General features: G+C 40.5%; 1 protein-coding gene across 1 annotated transcript in view; it reads left to right on the top strand.

Annotated features, from left to right (window-relative positions):
* Positions 1–18,304, top strand: part of AFG2A (AFG2 AAA ATPase homolog A) — a 163,800-nt gene that overhangs the window by 34,678 nt on the left and 110,818 nt on the right. The window contains exons 12-14 of the mRNA XM_040063661.1: positions 2,245–2,298; positions 2,696–2,775; positions 14,573–14,699. Of these exons, the coding sequence (XP_039919595.1) occupies positions 2,245–2,298; positions 2,696–2,775; positions 14,573–14,699 (261 nt within the window). The remainder of the gene's footprint in view (positions 1–2,244; positions 2,299–2,695; positions 2,776–14,572; positions 14,700–18,304) is intronic.

An 18,304-nucleotide genomic window follows, 5' to 3' on the forward strand; every position in this document is an offset into this window, starting at 1 on the left:
AAAAAAGTTGCATTCAAAGTAATTCTCTTTGAAACATTTTAAATGGTATTTATTGCTTTGATGTTTCCTTCATCATATTATAATGCTTAATTAAAAATAAAATTACAAGCATCTGAAATTATATTGTACCTTAAAGCTCAAAAAGAGTAGTTTTGGGTTTAAGGGTGTTTTGCTGAGACAAAAGAAAATGACAGGCTGTTTGATGTTGAGTTGTAGGAGAGGAGCACACCGTTGGCACTGATGTGTGTGATGTTGGTTTCCTTGGGAATACTGATGTGAATGAAAATTACCTACGGGAATACGGGCATGAAAGAGAAGGTCCACAGGCTCCAAGGAAAAGTTAGTGAGAGAAATCTGTAATTGTGGGTGGAGTCTGCAGGGGTTTCTCATTTTAACAGAGAGCTGGATAGAAAGAGAGGACTCCGCTCTCGTTCCTTAAGGATTTGTCAGGGCCGTGCTATCGGATTCCTCGTCTGCATTGGATGTGATGAACCAGGGCCCAGAGCAGCTGGGCAGTCTCTGAGCTGCAGTCTCCTCACTGCTGCACGCTCCTCATGGGTGGTGTCAATAGCAGCAAAAGGCTTTGTGCTCCTCTCTCACCTCGCTTTTCCCTTCTCTCTTTTCTGCCTTCCTTGGTTTTGTGTCTGAGTAATTCTGTTTCCATGCAAGTACCCACCAGACTCCAATTTTGCAGTCATTGGAGGCAGGCCTTCAGGGGACACTTTAGCTACCACAGCAGTCGCTTTAAGGGTGGATGTTGCTAAAAGAAAACAATGCTAATTGTATAATTTACCTTTCCTACAGGCAAGGCACACAGTGCTGGCCGTATCAACCTTTCTTGTGTGGCTTTGGCCTCTGTGATGCTCTAGGTCTGGCTGCTGCACTGTCACCTGGATGCTTTGCTGATACCAGATAACTTGTGCTTTGCTTTTCAGAGGATATATTTTTTTGCCCCTACATAAGAACAGGTGTTTTACAGTGTCAAGGTGAAAGTCAGTGCATTAACTGTTACTGCAGGAATGGAAATGAGCACGGAGAGGGGAGGCCATAAAAACCAGTGTGCTGCAATTTTAGAGTGATGAATCTGTGTTCCACCCACCTAGGAACAAAGTCCAGATGTCCTGTTCAAAGAGGGCTTGTAACAGAGGCTCTGTCACTGCCAGTGCATAAATGTGTGTCTGCCACACATTCTTAATTGTGACATACTTGCTGTTAAAGTTGCCCTATGCTCTGGGTTGAGTGTTACCTGAGGGCACCCACAGCTGGGAGGAGGTGGTTCAGCTTTCTCACTGAAAAAGCTTTCTCCCTCTGTGAAGGATGTTGTTTCTTCTGGGGAAATTGCAAGGACACCTGTTGCTGCCTGGAAAATGGATTGGAGCCCCTGGCTCTTTTCGTTCGGGGCAGCAGGTAGTGATCCTTGTTTGTGGCTGCAGGTCGATGTTGATGCAAACCAGGCTGAAGTCAATGAGTCATTACCAATCCCAGGAGAAGCTGAGGCTCATTAGGAAGCACTATTTAAGCAGCCTATCCTACAGAAGAACAGAAAATACACTGAGAATTTGCCATTGCTTTACTTTTTATAATTATAAGTACTTGTTCAAGACTGGAATGCTGGCTTTGTGGTTTCCAGTGTGTTTGTGGTGGACAGGGCTGTGAGGATAAACAGGCACCACAGCACCTGGCACTCGTAGTCCTGCTTGGCAGCCTCAGCAGAGGAGCAGAAATGATGTGCGTGAGCTCAGACACTGAACAGCTTCCTTGCTAGGGATGGGTTTCAGGTGTGCTGCTGTGGAGCTTCTTGCCTCACCTGCAGAGTGTCACATTCAAAGAGGTGCTGTTAAACATTGGTTCAACCACTGTTGTGGGGCTTGGCTGGACAGGATGCAGGTTGAGAGTGGGAGTAAATGCTTTACTGTGATTTGTCCTGGCTGATTTGCAGCCCCTTGGTGCTGTTATTGAGCACTTTCAAGAACCTCACAGCATTTGTTTTTTTGGTTAATTCCGTTTCTCATGAAGGTATTGGCAGAGTATTAGGATGAGAGGAGTAACCAACATGCATAGAGACTGAAATAAATGGAGAAAGCTTGGTACAGGTAGAGGGTAAATAAAAATGCACCCAGAAGACTTACAAATGACAAGATCTTATAGTTTTTTGCAACAGAGCATGACCAGTGTAGTACTGGCAGATTGTCTCAGTCATTTTGTATACAAGTGTATCATGCTTTTTAATTTTCTGTTTTGCAGGGGCCGGAGTTGATGAATAAATATGTTGGTGAGTCTGAACGAGCAGTGAGAGAGGTGAGAAAGGGCAAGCTGTGGATACTAAGCTTCTTTGGCTTTGAAAACCTTCTCTGCTTATGAGGTTACCATTAAACTTTCTGAAAAACTCCTTCTGGTGTAAGCTTAAAAAAGAAAAGAAGAAAATGAAGCAGCAGGGATATTTAGCTTTCTCCTGCATTGACCTAGTGATACATGTTGAATTTGGGATTCTGCGGCAGCTTTTACTATAAGTAATTAAATTTACTACAAGTATTATTAAAAAAAAATCTGTTTTAAAATTAAAACAACCCAAGACAAGACAGGCTGATGTCTGTTGGGTGAAGCACTGTAGTTCTTGAGGTGTGCAGGGGGTGATAGTGTACTGTAAACAACTTCTATCCCTTAAAATGGGATATTTCATTGTTGTTTTTTATAGATCTTCAGGAAAGCCAGAGCAGTGTCTCCTTCAATTCTTTTCTTTGATGAAATAGATGCCTTGGCAGTTGAAAGGGGAAAGTAAGTAATCCTGTTACAAAAATAACAGATATTATTTCCTGATAAATCGTTCTTACACTGTACAATCACAAATTTATTTACCTTTTTAGAACTATTTTATTAAATACCTTCATTGCGTATACAGAAGGGTAATGTGTGACTTTTACTTAAGCCTGTTTAACTTGGCATAAACAGGTAAGCTGATGAAATTCCTCCTTTCTCATCTCATTTGCAGGAATGAATCTACTGGTTCTCATGCTCTTTGGTTTTTCTCTGTGGTTTTACCTCTTATTTCCAGTAACTTAATGCCTTTCTTTTCCCAGGGTTGTTGCCCTGGCCTAATTTGGTGTCTCCATCAAGCAAACAATATGATCATAAGTTATGCAACACGAATTTCCAAGGAGAATACTCATATACCTAAATTTACCCCTATGTTTAAATATTTTGCCAGCCTGGGAAAAACTTCATAAAAAGACTTGGGAACCCTTGTGTCCTTTCACATGTGACATTAAGAAGGGATTATTGTGCAAACAGCTAATAGTATTTTTTTTAATATCCTACTTTGTGTTGATTGCAAGAGATGTTTAGGTCATGTCTGAAGTAGGATTATTGCAGGTTTTAGTTGCTACTACAGCGTTTAAGATTTGACAGGCTCTGTAAGTGGACTTTCTTAGGAGATGCCTCCTTATAAATGTAACTGCTACTTGTTGTTGCAGTAAATACTTTTATCATGTTTTATTTTGCCTGAAAAACTACCAGATTGGTGCAATAGAAAGTATTTGTCCCATTTAAAGGCACATCAAAACTTCAGCATTTTCCTGGGGAAAAAGTTCCCTCAGCATCCCTACAAATCCTTTTGTATTGCAAGAAGGATATTTGTATCTTCAGGAACGGTAGCAGGGGTCATTTTGATGTTTCGGTGACACAAATAAATTACTTGTGTCACAGGAGATGACATCACACGTTGCATAGAACTGCCCTGTGAAGCTGCTAAGGAACAAACGTTGTTGCTGTTGAAAATGCAAAATCTGGTTGAGGATGTTTTCCTCAGAGTCCTTCTCGTGTTCAGTGTATGCAGCTGTGAAGCTTGTGAGCTTCCTAGAAGTGCTATGCACTGAAGCATCAGAGAAATTGCAAAATTGCTTGCTTGAACCAAGCCAGTGGAGGGGAAAAAAATATCATCCCCTGCTGCAATTGTTAATGTGTTTAGCTTTCAGAACCAGCACTTCATCAAGATCAAACCTCTTGGAATGTTAAACCATAATACGTTTTAAACAATCTTTTCACACAGTGCCCTGGAGGTGTTGTGTTGTGTTTGTTTGTTTGCTTTTTAAGGGAGTAAATGACCTGATTTTACCTCACCTGGGACTGTCTGTGAGGGGTAGTAGGCCTGGCACAGCTTACTGAAGAATGTGGTGTGACCTGCTGCAGTGGTGCTGTGCTGGAGACATCTGGTTTTGGAGCTTTAAAAAGAACAGGGTGGGACACACAAATATTTCATTGTCAAATCTGAACCAGATGGGAGGTAAAATATGTAGCAGAGTTCTCATAAAATTCATCTGAAATTAAATGGTGTAGGAAACCAGACAAGGCACTTATTAGAAATGGCCCTTTTTTACAGGCTGACTTTGCACAGTAGGAATTTGCAAATGCACTAGAGATGCTAACAATTTGTGGCCTCTGGAGATCCATTTCCTGTGCTATTACTGACCATGCTGAAGTTTTCAAGGAAACACCTGCTTATATTGTCTCCCCATTCCCTCTGTTGGCTGAATTAGTTTTCTTTGCCTTGGCAGTGAAAAACACTCTGTAATACAGCTTTGTGAGGGTTTAAATCCTTGATAGGATGCTGTGGGCTTTGTGTAGAATGTGCCACATTCCATATCTCCTGGGTAGGCAACCTCTTCTGATCCTACCAGGGCATGTCCAGAAATCCAGAGAAGCTGAAACTGTTAAATTGTGGGAGTAATTTTACATATATAATTCTGATCAGAAATACAGATGTGAAATAACCTTGAGTAAATCACTTAATTCTCTCGTTCTTCAAAGCACCCTGCCAAGTATTCATTAACCTTCATTTAGATTTGACTAAAGCTTGTGGGTTTAAAACACAAATGTTTTGCTCCCAACCTTCGGTAGAGATCACTGAACAGCAGCAGGCGCATATGAACTGATAGGCTTTATAATGAAGGGAGTGTAGAGGTAGACAAAGAAAGCTAAGGAATTTTCTTGTTTGGACCATTCATAATAATGTCTCCTTTGCATCAAGTAGTGGATTCTGTCACTGGATAAGCCATTAGTCCATGGCAAACACTGTGGCTGCACTCAGTTATGCCGCAGTGTTTTATTCATTACCCCTTCCCAAGCCATAATTCATTCCATAATTTTAATACATCTAACACGCTGCCTAATGTGTCTTGTGTAGCAGCTTTGTTTTACAAAATCTATTTTTGTGTGTTTATTAGTTAGAACTAATAACACTTTGAAGGCAGCAAAAATTATAGTAATTGATATTGCTCATTATCAAAAATTTTTATTTTGAAAAGATTATTTCTTGTCCAGCCTGCTTAGAAGTTCCATATGTTTTATGGATATGAACTAAGCTCCTGGATTTTTTTCTTGTCTGTCTACACCCTCCCTATTTTGCATGTAGGCAGCACACTAATACATATTAATCAAGGAATTAAGAATGTGGGCTGGATGCATACCAGTGTTAAAGACAATTTATGAAAATATAATCCTGCAGGTCTGAAGAAAAATAGTTCAATGTAAGGAGCAATTGCTTGAGAGAAAAATCTGATTATCCCTGATGCAAGAAGTCAAGAGGGTGATTACGAATGGACTTGAGTTTCCAGTGTGGTAGTGAAGACATAAAGATACTTTGAGCTGTGTTCATTTCGGCATTTTGTTCTGTTACTCTGAGGTTCTAATGCTCATGGAAGATTTTTCCATCTCTTTCTGATTTTTGTTGAAGTGTTAAAGTAAGTTTAGAGAGAACTGAAAATGAAAAATTTGTGGCTCAGTGGCCTGACTGTAGAGAAAAAGGGAGGCATTCACGATGAGTGTTTCTAAAGAACAAATGATAAACCTGCAGCAGAAAAGATGGTAGAAAGTTAGCGGTGTCACAGTGAGGTTTGAAGAGAAGAAATGATTGAGAAATGAAAAACTTCTGCAGTCATGCACCAGGAGACGTGAACCATGAGATGCACTGAGCCTTTTCCTCTGCTTTGTGGTTCTAATTAGCAATTGCTTGCACAAGCAGATTATGACTTTTTCTTTTCTTTCCCCATATGTTTGAAAGATGCTGTTATGACTTTTTGTAGGACAGATTGTACTGAAGCAGGACTGCTCCAGATACAGCAGAGTGTGAGCAGGAAGGTTTGCCTTGAAGTAATCCCGTGCCTGCACAAAGCTTGGGAGGCTCTACAAATTGCACAGCTGCCGAGAGTTATGGGTATTTGTTACCCTCAGTATCCTGACCATGTAAAACCTAATTCTTCTGGCCATTAGGGGTTGCCAAGAAGGAAATGGCTTGGTAATTAGACTTGAAAGTGATGGATGAATGTTGGTCTGTGTAAATGCAGTGCAGACAGTCTGTTTGCTGAACTTCAGAAATCTCTGTGCTTTGGAAATGGGACATTGTTTATATAAGCAGGATTTTTAGGATTTTTCAGCAAGAGACATCCTTTTCTTGTTTTTCAGAAGCAAATCATTTCCCCTTTAACTGCAAGTCTCTATGATGTAGGATGGGAAATGCGGTAGACTTGTAAAAAACACTCATAAATTCTACTTTCTAAGGGGAAGAAAAAAAGAAAGACAAGGGACAAAATCAGTACCTTGCATTTGACTTGTGGAGACCAAGAGTTGGGAGATTAATGTTGCTAACCTTTTCAGAGTGAGAGTACAAGTCACAAAGTGAAGGGACTTTGGTACCAATCCCCTGAAACCACAGCATGATGTTACCTTTTTTTTTTTTTTTCTTTGGGGAGTGGGGGGGAAATATGTTATCCTATATGCTGGGGGGAGGATAGATATATTCCTAAACCGCGATTTAAAATAGTGAGAATCCCTGAAAGACACACTGTTTTCACTTTGGGTATTAAAATCTTTGCAGTCTCAAGTTTTGAGGCTCTCAGGCTTTTTAAATGAACTTGTGAGGAACAGCAGCTTCTCTTCTGTTAGGTGCCATCTCTGCCTTGAACAGGGATAGTAATAAATCTCTTTTTAAACCAAGATATCTTTCTGGGATATTTTATCTCATATTTATTTATCCTCTACACTTAAACTTGTCATATTTTAGTGCCTGTGCAAATTCCCTGGTGCAATGGGCAACATCTGTCATTGAAGGAGATCAGTGTGCTGCATCCAGTAATGAAACCCATGGGCTGGATTCTGTGGGGATACAGCAGAAGAGAGGTTTTTGGCAGAAATCCACCTTGCACAGGGTAAATTATCAGTACTGAAGCTGGAGGAAGTATTTCTCATGCAGAGACAGAAGAACATGAACAAAGTATACCTGGAAGAAATGGAGTTTCCCCCTGCCATGATTCTTGTGAGGGACCCAATTCTTGTTCAGCTCAGACAAAGAACTTCGTGTTTCTGGCCTCTGTTGGCACTGGTGTTCATGAACTGGGGGACATCAGCTGATTCCCTGCAATATCTGAGCTATGTTTGTACGTGATGGAGAATTGAGGCGTTCAAAACTTTTGTGATCGCTGTATGATTTCTTTGAAGTTTTGGAATTTGGCATCCAAACAAATATTGTCTGGGGAAAAAAGCTGCATGCCTAGTGTCAGCTTTTTATTTTAGGTCTAGCAAGGAATGGTGAAAGAGGAAAGTTTTGAAACAATTTTATTGTACTTGTGATTGGTTTTGGAAGAGCAATTTTAACAAATAACATTACCCATAGTTCATGTGCGTGTACAGTAAATGTTTGCAGTCCCTTTGATTTTAAAGTAAACTTGCTAGTGCTTTTGGCTATCAAGGATCCTTTATCGCAGTGTGGTTTTGAATCTGTGTTTCTTCTTTTTTGTTTACAAACCCCGATAATTTGTAACTTCGCAGCCTGCATTATACTTTGGATATTTGAAGTCAATAGAGACTTTTTGTGAAAACACGACTGGATCCATAAACCCTTTTCTTGAAGTCATCATTTTAATGGCATGCAGGAGGAACATAATTATAACTAAGATTTATAAACAGTGAACCTGTTACACATAAATATTGTTATAATGAAATTAAATCCAGTCTAGTTAGTTACTTCTAGATCTAAAATACTTACAGCTTAAACTGTGCTTCCTTGCCTGGTAGACGTGATCGATTACAAGTTTAAACTTTGATTAATTTCCAGGAATGCACAGAGGGAGAAATGCTGAGAAAAACAGACTGAATGGAAGTGGGAAATTTACTGTGTGTCAGGTGTGTGCTTGGTTTGGGGTTGTTTTATTTTGTTTCATTGCCTTTTTTTTTTAAGGCATCATCAGTGTTAGCAGAATAAGGGAACTCATGATGTTAGCATCCTTCCTGTGTCAGCCTGACAGTGCCTGGGTCAGCTGAAAGTGTGGGCTAATGCCAGTCTTTCATGGATGTGCATCTGGAATTAGCTGCAAGCAGATGGAAAGGGCTGATGGATCACCACCTAGGCACTCAAGCATTTGGAGATGCGCTTGGGGAAAGCCCTCTGGAAGAAAGCCCATGGATTCAAACCTGTCTCAAACTGGTTTCTTTCCTCTGTTTCTGTCCTTTCACTGTTTCATTTTTCTGGGCCTACTTCATTAACTTTTGGAAGCTGCAATAATGAGGAATTTAGGCTAGTGGAAGAGGCTGGTTACACAACTGTGAAGGATAATTAGGATGTGTCTGCAGGCCGTTTGTTTGAAAGTCACCTGCTGACAGCTCAGCACTGTTTCCTGTTTTTACAAAGCTCATCATCTTTTTAGGAAAGCCTGCTTGCAAGCTGGAGACCACTCAAGGAATACTTGGAGTTCTTTTATTTCACTGTGCTCTTCTAATGTCTTGAAAACTAAATTACGTGAACAGCATTTAATCAGCAAATCAACAGTTGGCAAGACATCATTTTTCTGTGGATGTGACCATGAATATAAATATTCTATCCAGACTGAATTCCCCAGACTTTGCCTAGGATATCCTCTGTGTTTTTTTCTTTTGTGATACTTAAATTTTGTGCTTGAGAAAACAGGGAAAATATGAAGCAATGGTAATAGTTATACAGGTGCGTACAGAATCCAAAAGCATCTAGTTGTAGGTTGCTAATGGAGGAAAGGGTTTAGGATCATCTTCTTGCAGGGTTTTCCTGATCACACAGGCAGGAAAATTCCCTGCTATGGGGGATGTTTCTTGTCTGAGCACTGAAGGGGCTTGTGTACTAGTATGTTTTGGAGTTGGATTTCTTTTTGCAATGAAAAGTGAAGCTTTAGGTGATAATATTAAAGATTTGCATGCTGTATGTTGTTCTTGGGCTTTTTAACAATATCCAAGCCTGTAGTATCTGTAGTGGTCTGAATAAAGGTCATTGACGTTTTACCATTTGCATGATATAACATTCACAGAAGTAAATTTGGTCCAGTGTTTTAACATTGGACAAGCCTGCTTTTCCTGACTGGCACGGCAGTGTCCATTCTGCTGGACAAAATGCCCCAGTGATGGAATTTTTGCACAAAATTTGATATCTGGGACCATCCTGCAGTTACTGCCTTTCTGGTAATGCTATTGGAGTAGAGATAATTTTTTATTTTTCAAGTGCTATGGAAAACCTTAACCTGCCAAAGGAGTATTTCACCCGAGGTCGTGAGGGAGAGCCATAAAAGAGTGTGACAGTTAATTAGGATTGCGGCAGCCGGATGGAAAAGCCGGGCTTGGCAGGTGCTCCTTGCTGACAGGTTCGCCCTGCAAAGCCCCGACACAAATGTCAGACTCAATAAAAATCCGTCAGGCTGTGTGAGCGAGGCGGCTCTCGCGTGGGAGTCTGCTGGCAGGGCGCTCTGTGTTTCAGGAACCTTTTGCCTCCGTAGTTCACGGAGAGGTGGAGAGTCCTGTCAGGAGGGTCTATTTCAACCTGTTCTAATCTTTTTCATACTGAGCGTTTTGTCATGTCAATGAGTTTTACATTTGTTTTGATATGAAATTATTTCCAGAGGTTTCAGTGAAAGGGTTATTTGAGATGATAACGTGTCCATAAGTATTTTTAAAACCTATACATTTTGATTGTGATTCTTTTGTGTGAGAGGGGGGAAAATAATAAAGCCAGCTTTTATCCATATGTAAGTCTTGCCTGATAAGATGTTTTGGAAGAGAAGGTGGGCTGGACTCCCTTGTCAAAAAACCTGCATTATAGATTTCAGCTATGTGGGGATTAATCCGTCTGCAGTAATTTATCCTGGATACTTCTCCTGAAGTCTGCCTCTGACCCTCACAGCTCTGCCTGAGGTAGGATCAGCTTTGCAGGAGAGGGGTCCTCCCAGACTTCCTCCTGCTTCTGCAGCCTCACAGTTGCTGTGGTGTTAACAGCTCTCAAAATATTACTGTGTGAAGATTTCCTCCATTTCCACATCTACAGTTTAGCTGTGTAATTAAATTAAAGTCCTGATTCTGAAGCCAAGGTGTTCCAATAGGCTTCAGTGCCATTGAAGTCAGTGGTGGGATGGAGAATCATTGATTCTCCTTTATGAGACGGAGGTGGGATGAGATGGAAGTGGTGGTGGAGACTTAAATACATTTTTCAGTAAAAATGACATCTGGTGTTGGAAAGCCAGTGAAATGAGTGTTTTTTCAGAAGTGCTCTAGATGGTCAGATGATGCAAATGTATGTTTGCTTTAGCTCGCAGTGGTGATGCTTACCAAATTTCATTGTGGGGTGAAACCACAGTTACTGCATTCTCAGACTGCTTTTCATTTTCAAATATTAAAAAATCTGTTAGGAAAAGGGTGAGGGGGGAAGGAAAGGAAATTAAATAAGTAAAAATGTACAAAACAAGAAGTTGCTGTCAAAAAAATGCCTATAGCAGGAAGGGTAACAGATTTAAATGTGATTTCATGCATCTGGTTATGTCTGGAAGCAAAATCTTCTTGGCTTGAAGATCTGTATAAGCTAGTGAACTGTATGTACTCCTTGGTGCAGTGATAGGATCAGGCTGTGGTTGCTTTTATATCCCTTGGAAGAAGTATGAGTGGTTTAAGGTGTCTTGGGGGAAATTTCAGTGCCCACTGATACATGAATCCAGCTGGCTTGAACAGTCATTGGATAAGATCAGAGGAGATAGAAATAAAAGCTGTGGAGAGCCCTCTCTTGCTATATTGATTTTGGAGCCAGTGCTCCTGATCTCAGGCAAAGGCAGAATTAATTCAGATTAATTGTGAATCTTTGGTAAGCTGTAGAATACATGGTTTGTTCTGCCAAAATTTGTATTGGGAACGCCTTTAGCCAAAGTGAAATGCTGAGAACAGGTTTGTCCTCCATGGTCACTGTGGACGGTCTTACCTGACAGGCTTTAGGAATCTTCTCTGGTGGTCAAGCTGAGTGCCTGTGCAGGAGTGCACATGTATTTTGTCTGAGACTGGTGGGACACTTGCAGGATTAGCTGAAATATCACATAGAAGAGAACTTCTGTCTCTAACTGCTGAAATGACCTTCTCTACCTTTAAAAACTTCATTGAGGATTGTAAATAAAGTCGGGTTGGCAAAAAATTAAAACAACACGTAGCCTGATGTATTTCATTAGGGCAGCACCAGCGGTTGCCTGAAATTCTCAGGCAGGCTCCTCTTTGCTCACACGTTTTTTATTTCGAAAGTATTTCTAGTTGGGGCACGGCTCCTGCGTGCACAGCCGTGCACGCACATGGCCCTACGTGGATTATGTGAGGGGCTTAGCTCTGGCTGCCTGGATTTGCAGGCAGCGTGTTGACAGGAAATGAGTTTGTACCAGGACGTGCCTTTGGAGGACCATTTCCAGGCAGTTGTGAGGATGACATCAACGTGTGGAGGCGAGGGGGGGGGCCAAGGCAGCCCCTTGGCTCAAAGTTGGTTTTGGCAGTGCCTCCGTGGGCCTGGAGGGTTAATCGTGGTTTGTTTCTCTGGCGGCTGTTTGTGTCAAAGCTCCGGGCAGCCTTAATGAACATCGCCTGTGTTAATTTGGAAGCCCTGCTGGGAAACCATGGGAAAATGGCATCCTTACATGTCACCCCTGGAATTAACAGCTCGGGCCGCGCTGGAGCTCTTGGAGCACACCATGGCTTTGAGGCAGCTCTCAGCAGCTGGGGAAGAGATGTCTCCCTGTGCCTGCCTGGGGTTTTTATATTCCTGTTCAGCCAAAAGCTAATTTCTTGTAGGCTGTGCTAAAATGGTGCACCGTGTGATAGCTTAGTGAACTATGTAAATAAAAGCACTGACATTAGAAATCCATTGTGTCATAGGACCCAGGCACTTCTTCACTTGATACTGGTTTTGTTATTGATATTTTTTGCATGCATGGACTTAAAATTGTTTATTTCACTTTTAAGAGCTAATAATAAAACCCCTAATAATGTCCTAGAAGCCCTGCTGTTGTTTGAACTGTATTATAGCATCAGTGATTGCCTAATTTCAGTTTTCTGATGATGCCCTAATTGTATGGAAGTCTTTGCAATGTGCATTCCCCTGTGGGGATTTTCCTTAGAATAAACAAACACCTCTTTAATGTGTTGTGGATTCTGTTTTTTTTTTTTTCTTTTTTGGGGGGGGACAGGGGGTAGGGTTTGGGGTTTTTCATTTCAATCTGAAACTTGTAAGAGAAATGTTTATATTGGGGAAAGATGCAATATCCGTTCTAGCCACCTCTCTCTAAAGCTAAGGTTTTGTTTTTGTTTTTGTTTTTTGTTTCCTTAGGAAAAAAAAAGTTTAGCGTCTCCTCCAAAGTCTTCTCGCTTCAAGTCATGTCATATAATGTTAACGTTTTTGTCCCAGTTTTACAATTATTTTTTCCTTTGCTTAGCATTTTCTTTTGCTCAGTCAATTGGATATAAAGTGGAGCAAAATTGAAACTCATGCAAGATGGGAGACCTGGATCCCTGCTGAGGCTAGCTAATGTTACAAAGTTGATTTTAATTTCCTTTAAGCTGTGTGTCTTTCCAAAAGCATTTGCTATCCATGTCCAACACCTGAAGTGTTATATCACACTCAGCTCTCTATAAGTCAGTAGGACTCTGACCCATGGGTATGTTAGAAATGCTCAAATATGGCTTGGGAATTTCCAGTGTGGCTGCAGAAACCCCAAAAGCTGACAACCAGGTAACCCAACTCCCTTCTCTAATATTTCGTAGCAACCTAAATATTTTACTCTCTTAGCCAACATTTATTATTGCTCCTCAAAGATGTTTTCCAGACTGGGTGTGATAAGTTCACTGTTTTGCTCTGGAAAATTGCAGAACCAGTTGTAGGATAGGAAACTTAAGGGGATTTGTTTGGAGCTGTACAACAGTAATGGAACCATTACTGTTGCTTTGGCTCTGGGACATCACTGTGGTTGCAGACAGGCTGGTGGTGGGTGGCAGTGATGCAGCAGTATAATAACTATACAGCTGTACAACTGTATTTGTGCACTCTGTCTGATGGAAATAATTGGAACACTTACATTTTAGTATATTTAATGTTTCTGGTTTTGGAAAATGAAAACATCAGGGTGATCATACTGCACTTCTATGTGTGTGTTGGTGCCTGTTTATCTGTATAAGCATTTAAGAGAACTTTTGGAAAAGAACTTTCAAAAAAATTGAGATTAAAAAATGATCTTAATCCTCTATAGATTTGATCTTGTTATAAGTATCAGACTTCTTTTTACTTCTTAGTTTACAGGGATCCAGAAGAACTGGAGAGATTAAATTTTTCAAAGTTTATTGAAAAGAATCTGTTTAAGGGTAGAGAAGTGAAACCTTCCCCTGTGCAGCAGAGGAGGGAATAGCCCTGGAAAAGCAGTCCCACTGGTGAAAGATGATGGAGGTGTGTGCCTGCCATCCACAGGGGAAGGTTGTGTGGAAAACAGCGAGGTTTTGGTGTGTGCCAAGAGTAGGATTCCCAGATTCTGGCAAAGGAGGATAAAACTCACATTTTTGGTACAATCTCCAGCTGCTGTCCCTAGCCTGCTTCAGTTTCCTTGCCCCTTCTCAGCAGAGGGAATACTTTATGCTTGTCTGCTTAGGTTTTTCACATATTGGTGATTTCAAAACTGGAGTTTTCAGGTTTTTTCAGTATTGGGTTTTTTTCCCTGGTATCTGGAAAATGAACTGAGCTAAAGGACTGACAATGCAATTATGAAAGCAACCTGCTTTGGTAAACACTCAATTTATTCTCATGTGATGGAGAGAATATAAAAATGTAGAGCAACTCTGCAAAACACATAACTGCCTGATTTTTTATAATGCGTAGGGTGGTGTAAGCTCTCACTTGGATGGTGTTAAAAATGAAAGTTCGTCTGACTAGTAAAGAAGCTGCATGTATTCAGTTTTCTTAAAAATATTTATTCCAGATACCCACGTTGTGCCAAGTTCTTTACAACCTTCATAGCAGGGCAATAAGTAAACAACCCCCAAATCTCAGTTGCCTTGCTGAATACCAAGAAAACCTATGGAACTCAAATTCTCTGATTTGGTTTTACTCCCTTCATATCATTGATGCTGTTTCAGAGGTTGAAGGCAAAAATAAATATGGCAAATTAAGGCAAAAGAGGTGCATCCCTGTAAATTGAAAAGAGGAGAGTATCTTTTCCTTTCTCCTGTTTCTAGGACGGGAAGGATAATGCTGTGACTTTTTTTTTTTCCTGTAAATCAGCTCTTCAGGCTCTGGGAATGTAGCAGACCGTGTCTTGGCTCAATTGCTGACGGAAATGGATGGGATAGAACAGCTGAAGGATGTGACAATTTTGGCAGCTACGAACAGACCGGACATGATAGACAAGGTACAAATAGATGCACTGTCTATATCCTGTTCCTCTTGAAAAGACCAGATTTTGGTATAGTTTCATTCTCTTTTACTCTCCAAACTGTTGTCTGATCAATTTAATGATGAAGAGTAGAATTTCGGAAATGAAGACAAGGCAGAGGAATCGTTCATGTCCCTCACTTATTCTCCCCCCCCTACAGAATTTTTAACAGAAAAAAAAAATGTTTTATGGTAGCCTTAAATATCTGTTTCCTAGGAGAAGTTTTCCTTAAGTCAGGCTCATTAGACTTGTGAAGCAATGTTTCTGTCAAACTGCAGCTGTGGTTTTTGCTTCCATTGTGTTTGTTTATGCAGGAGTTTGCTGGAGTTTGTTGGTTTCATTAGTTACTTCCTTTCAAGGATTAAGTATCTCAGCAATTCGGTTTCCAACTGTAAACAGGGAAATTTCTCCTCAAATCCCATGGCAGCTCTGCTGGTGTGACAAGAACATTTTAAGTTTGTAAAATCTGGAGGGTTGTAACACTTACTGTAGAAAATCTCCAAGCACAAACCAAACCCAGCAGCCCTCTGTAAAGTCCACTTTAAAACCGTTTACCACTGCTGTGTCGTCTCACAGCTAAGTGCAGTAGATGGATCAGTCTGAAGTGATTGCCTTTAAGATATGATTTGTAGTGTTGGAGAGGCTCTTTATTCCACAGCCTTTCACCTTCACAGCATTAATGAATTTGATGACATGTTCATTTGATGAATTAAGTTTTCATGATCTTTTTAGAGTTTCTTATAAGTTTCTTAAATAATTCTCACATTCTAAGCTGGTTTTGGAATAGTCTTTCCTGTTTGTCTTGGACCATTCAGGCCTAAAATACATATGAAAAGTGTATGTTTAAGGTATGGTTTGTATGCACATGAAGTCTTGAGAAAAAAACTTGTATTTTGGCTCCAGAACACAGCCTCTTCCCTTTTGAGCTGAAGGAAGCCGCATGGCTGATGGAGACCTGACAAAGGCTTCCTCAGAGCTTACTTGTACATTTATCTGTGAGCCTGCCACAGTAAAGCAGAGCTGGCAAAGAGTTTTCAGTAAGAGATAATAAAACTCATCAGTGAAAAGTGTGCTTGTGCAAGACTGAAGCTTTCAAGATTTCACTTTTGCCAAATTGATTCGGGTTTTTTTTTGGTGACTGTTCTTTGTGGTAAGACTAAGCTGAATTTGAAAACATTCTGGTTGTTGAACAGCAGGGAAATTTCCTTTGGAGTCAGTTCAACATTCTTCTGTCTCCATCACCACCTGGGAACTGAGTTCTCTGCCATTCTCCCTTTTGCTGGATTTCTCCTGGGCACACAGTGAATGCTGCTTTCTCATATTTTAGGTTTTATTTGAAATACTGGCAATACTGGAACAGAACTACCATGACTTAAGAGTGCCACCCTGCAATACAGAGGACTTTAGGATAGAACCTAATTTACTAAGTACTGTGCTTACATCACTCCAGATGCAAATCCAGACCTCTTAGCCTGGGAATGAAAGTTTTCATTTTGTTATTATGCATAGAAATGTAATGTCTTCTGTACATATGAATTTTATGGGAGTGGTGAACTTTTAAGAATGAGCAACACAGTGTTGTCATCCAGACCGGACAGGCAGTACCAGGCCATGGTCTTCTCCTGGGTCCATGCAATATTTGCAGCACATGAGTTGTACTTTTTCCCTTCCCTGGAAGAAAGAAGATGACACTAGAAAGCATTCTACTTCACTAATGGGAAATCTTTCAGTGGGGGCTTTTAATTTACTCTCTAATTGGTGATCCCTTTGAGAAGTAAGAATTTGTTAAATTAATGTTTTATATAGAAATAGTTATGTATGACAATAAGTGAGTGTCCTGTTTTCATAGGTAAGTATGGTGACTCTACAGTAATTTTTTAAGGTATGACTTTTGCATATGGTAGAAACGTGCAATGCAGTTTCTGTTCTCTGCTTCCAAGGACTAGGAAAACGTCTGGAATACTTTTTTTGTGACTATTCTTCAGTTTTCAAAGCAAAAAATGCTTGAGGAATGTGTGTTTTCTAAGGTTTCTATGCCTGCAAAATTGGTAACAATCCATCCAGCATTTTAATTTATGTGGCTCCTGCTTAACTGACAATAGTGTGATGATTAATCTCTTGTAATTTGAAAAAGCACATGGGGATATCAAATGTAAGGGTATTCCCCAGAGCCTAGTGCAGACTTCATTATCCCTGCAAACTCTACAGTACGTTGCTTTCGGAGAGTGAATAGATTGGAGTCAGACTTTGTTCAAAGTTATGTGTAATGGGAAACTTGTTTGGACTTGTCACAGATGCCTATTAATAATGCATTTCTCTAATAATGTCATGATTGTATTGAAGTGTTATTGCATCCTGAAGTTGTCTCATGTTTGTGTCTCAGCTACTTTGCATCTCATTTATGTGATGCTGGAGAGACTTTGGAATAGGTTCTGTTTTCTGTAAGAATACAAACGCAGCACGTACTGTTTTCAGCCATGTGTGGTACAGAAAGTGATTTCTCTTGGAAGGGAAATATTCTGGAACGAGATGTTCTGAACATTCTTTGAAAGTGATACAGAAACAAAACACTCTGAGTCAGTAATAATAGTAAAATCTTTCCTTTTCTTCTTCATTCTATAAGCAGAATTGATGGGCATTAACTGGAAAAACTGCCTTTTGATTTTGTTGACTTAACCTACTCAGGAGTGATTCTTCATGCCTAAAATATGTAGCTGTAACTTTATGGAGCTGATTATGATTCAAAGCCTTGTTTGTATTTTCCTATGCATCCCTTGTCCTAATGAGATCACTCATCCCCACATAAATCTTTTTGAACCCTGTGTATAAATTGCTCAGCTTGAAGTGAAATGTTCTGTCCAGACATACATGTGAACAAGTTTTCAGGTGTGGTGTGAAGGATTTCCATGTAAGAAAACCTAGACCAACTCATCAGGATTTGTGTGTCCTGTTCTTCCTTTTCTCAGTGGAACCTGTTTCCTGAGTCTTTTAATGCTGGGCTTACTTCTAGTGTGAGAAGAGTGAATTGGTATCATTACCAACCCATGCAGATTTTTTTTTTTCCCCTACTTAAGCAGCGTTTCAAACGCCATTAGCAAGGGTACATAGAGGGGAAAAAAGGGAGACTGTCAGATCCCGAGGGACCTCTGTGAATGTTTTAGCGCAGGAAGCAATATTCACGTTGCTGCATCGGATGGTTTTCCCTCCTGCTGGGTCAAATTTGAATGTCAAACACTTTAGCTGTGATGTAAAACATGAGGCGCTGAGTGAAGGGATGGCCCGTGGTACAGGATGACATCCTGGTGCTTCTGACAGCTTCACTTCTTATCTTGGGGTATGCTATTTGCATAAGAATGACAGGATGTGATAGGACAAATGAAGATTAATGGGAAGCTGTGCTGTCAGCATTGCCCATTGTCTCCAGATTGATGATGGTCTGGATTTTGTCTGTATTCATGGGCTTCGGTGTAGTTTTAAACTGGAAGCTGTCCTGGTACCAGAATATTGAAGAGCTGAACCTTTAGAAATGCTTTGTTAGCACGGGAGGGCAGTGCTGGACTCCCCATTTCCAACCATCCTGC

This window comes from Hirundo rustica, chromosome 5 (genome assembly GCF_015227805.2).
Source record: "Hirundo rustica isolate bHirRus1 chromosome 5, bHirRus1.pri.v3, whole genome shotgun sequence".
Classification (NCBI taxonomy): Eukaryota; Metazoa; Chordata; class Aves; order Passeriformes; family Hirundinidae; genus Hirundo; species Hirundo rustica.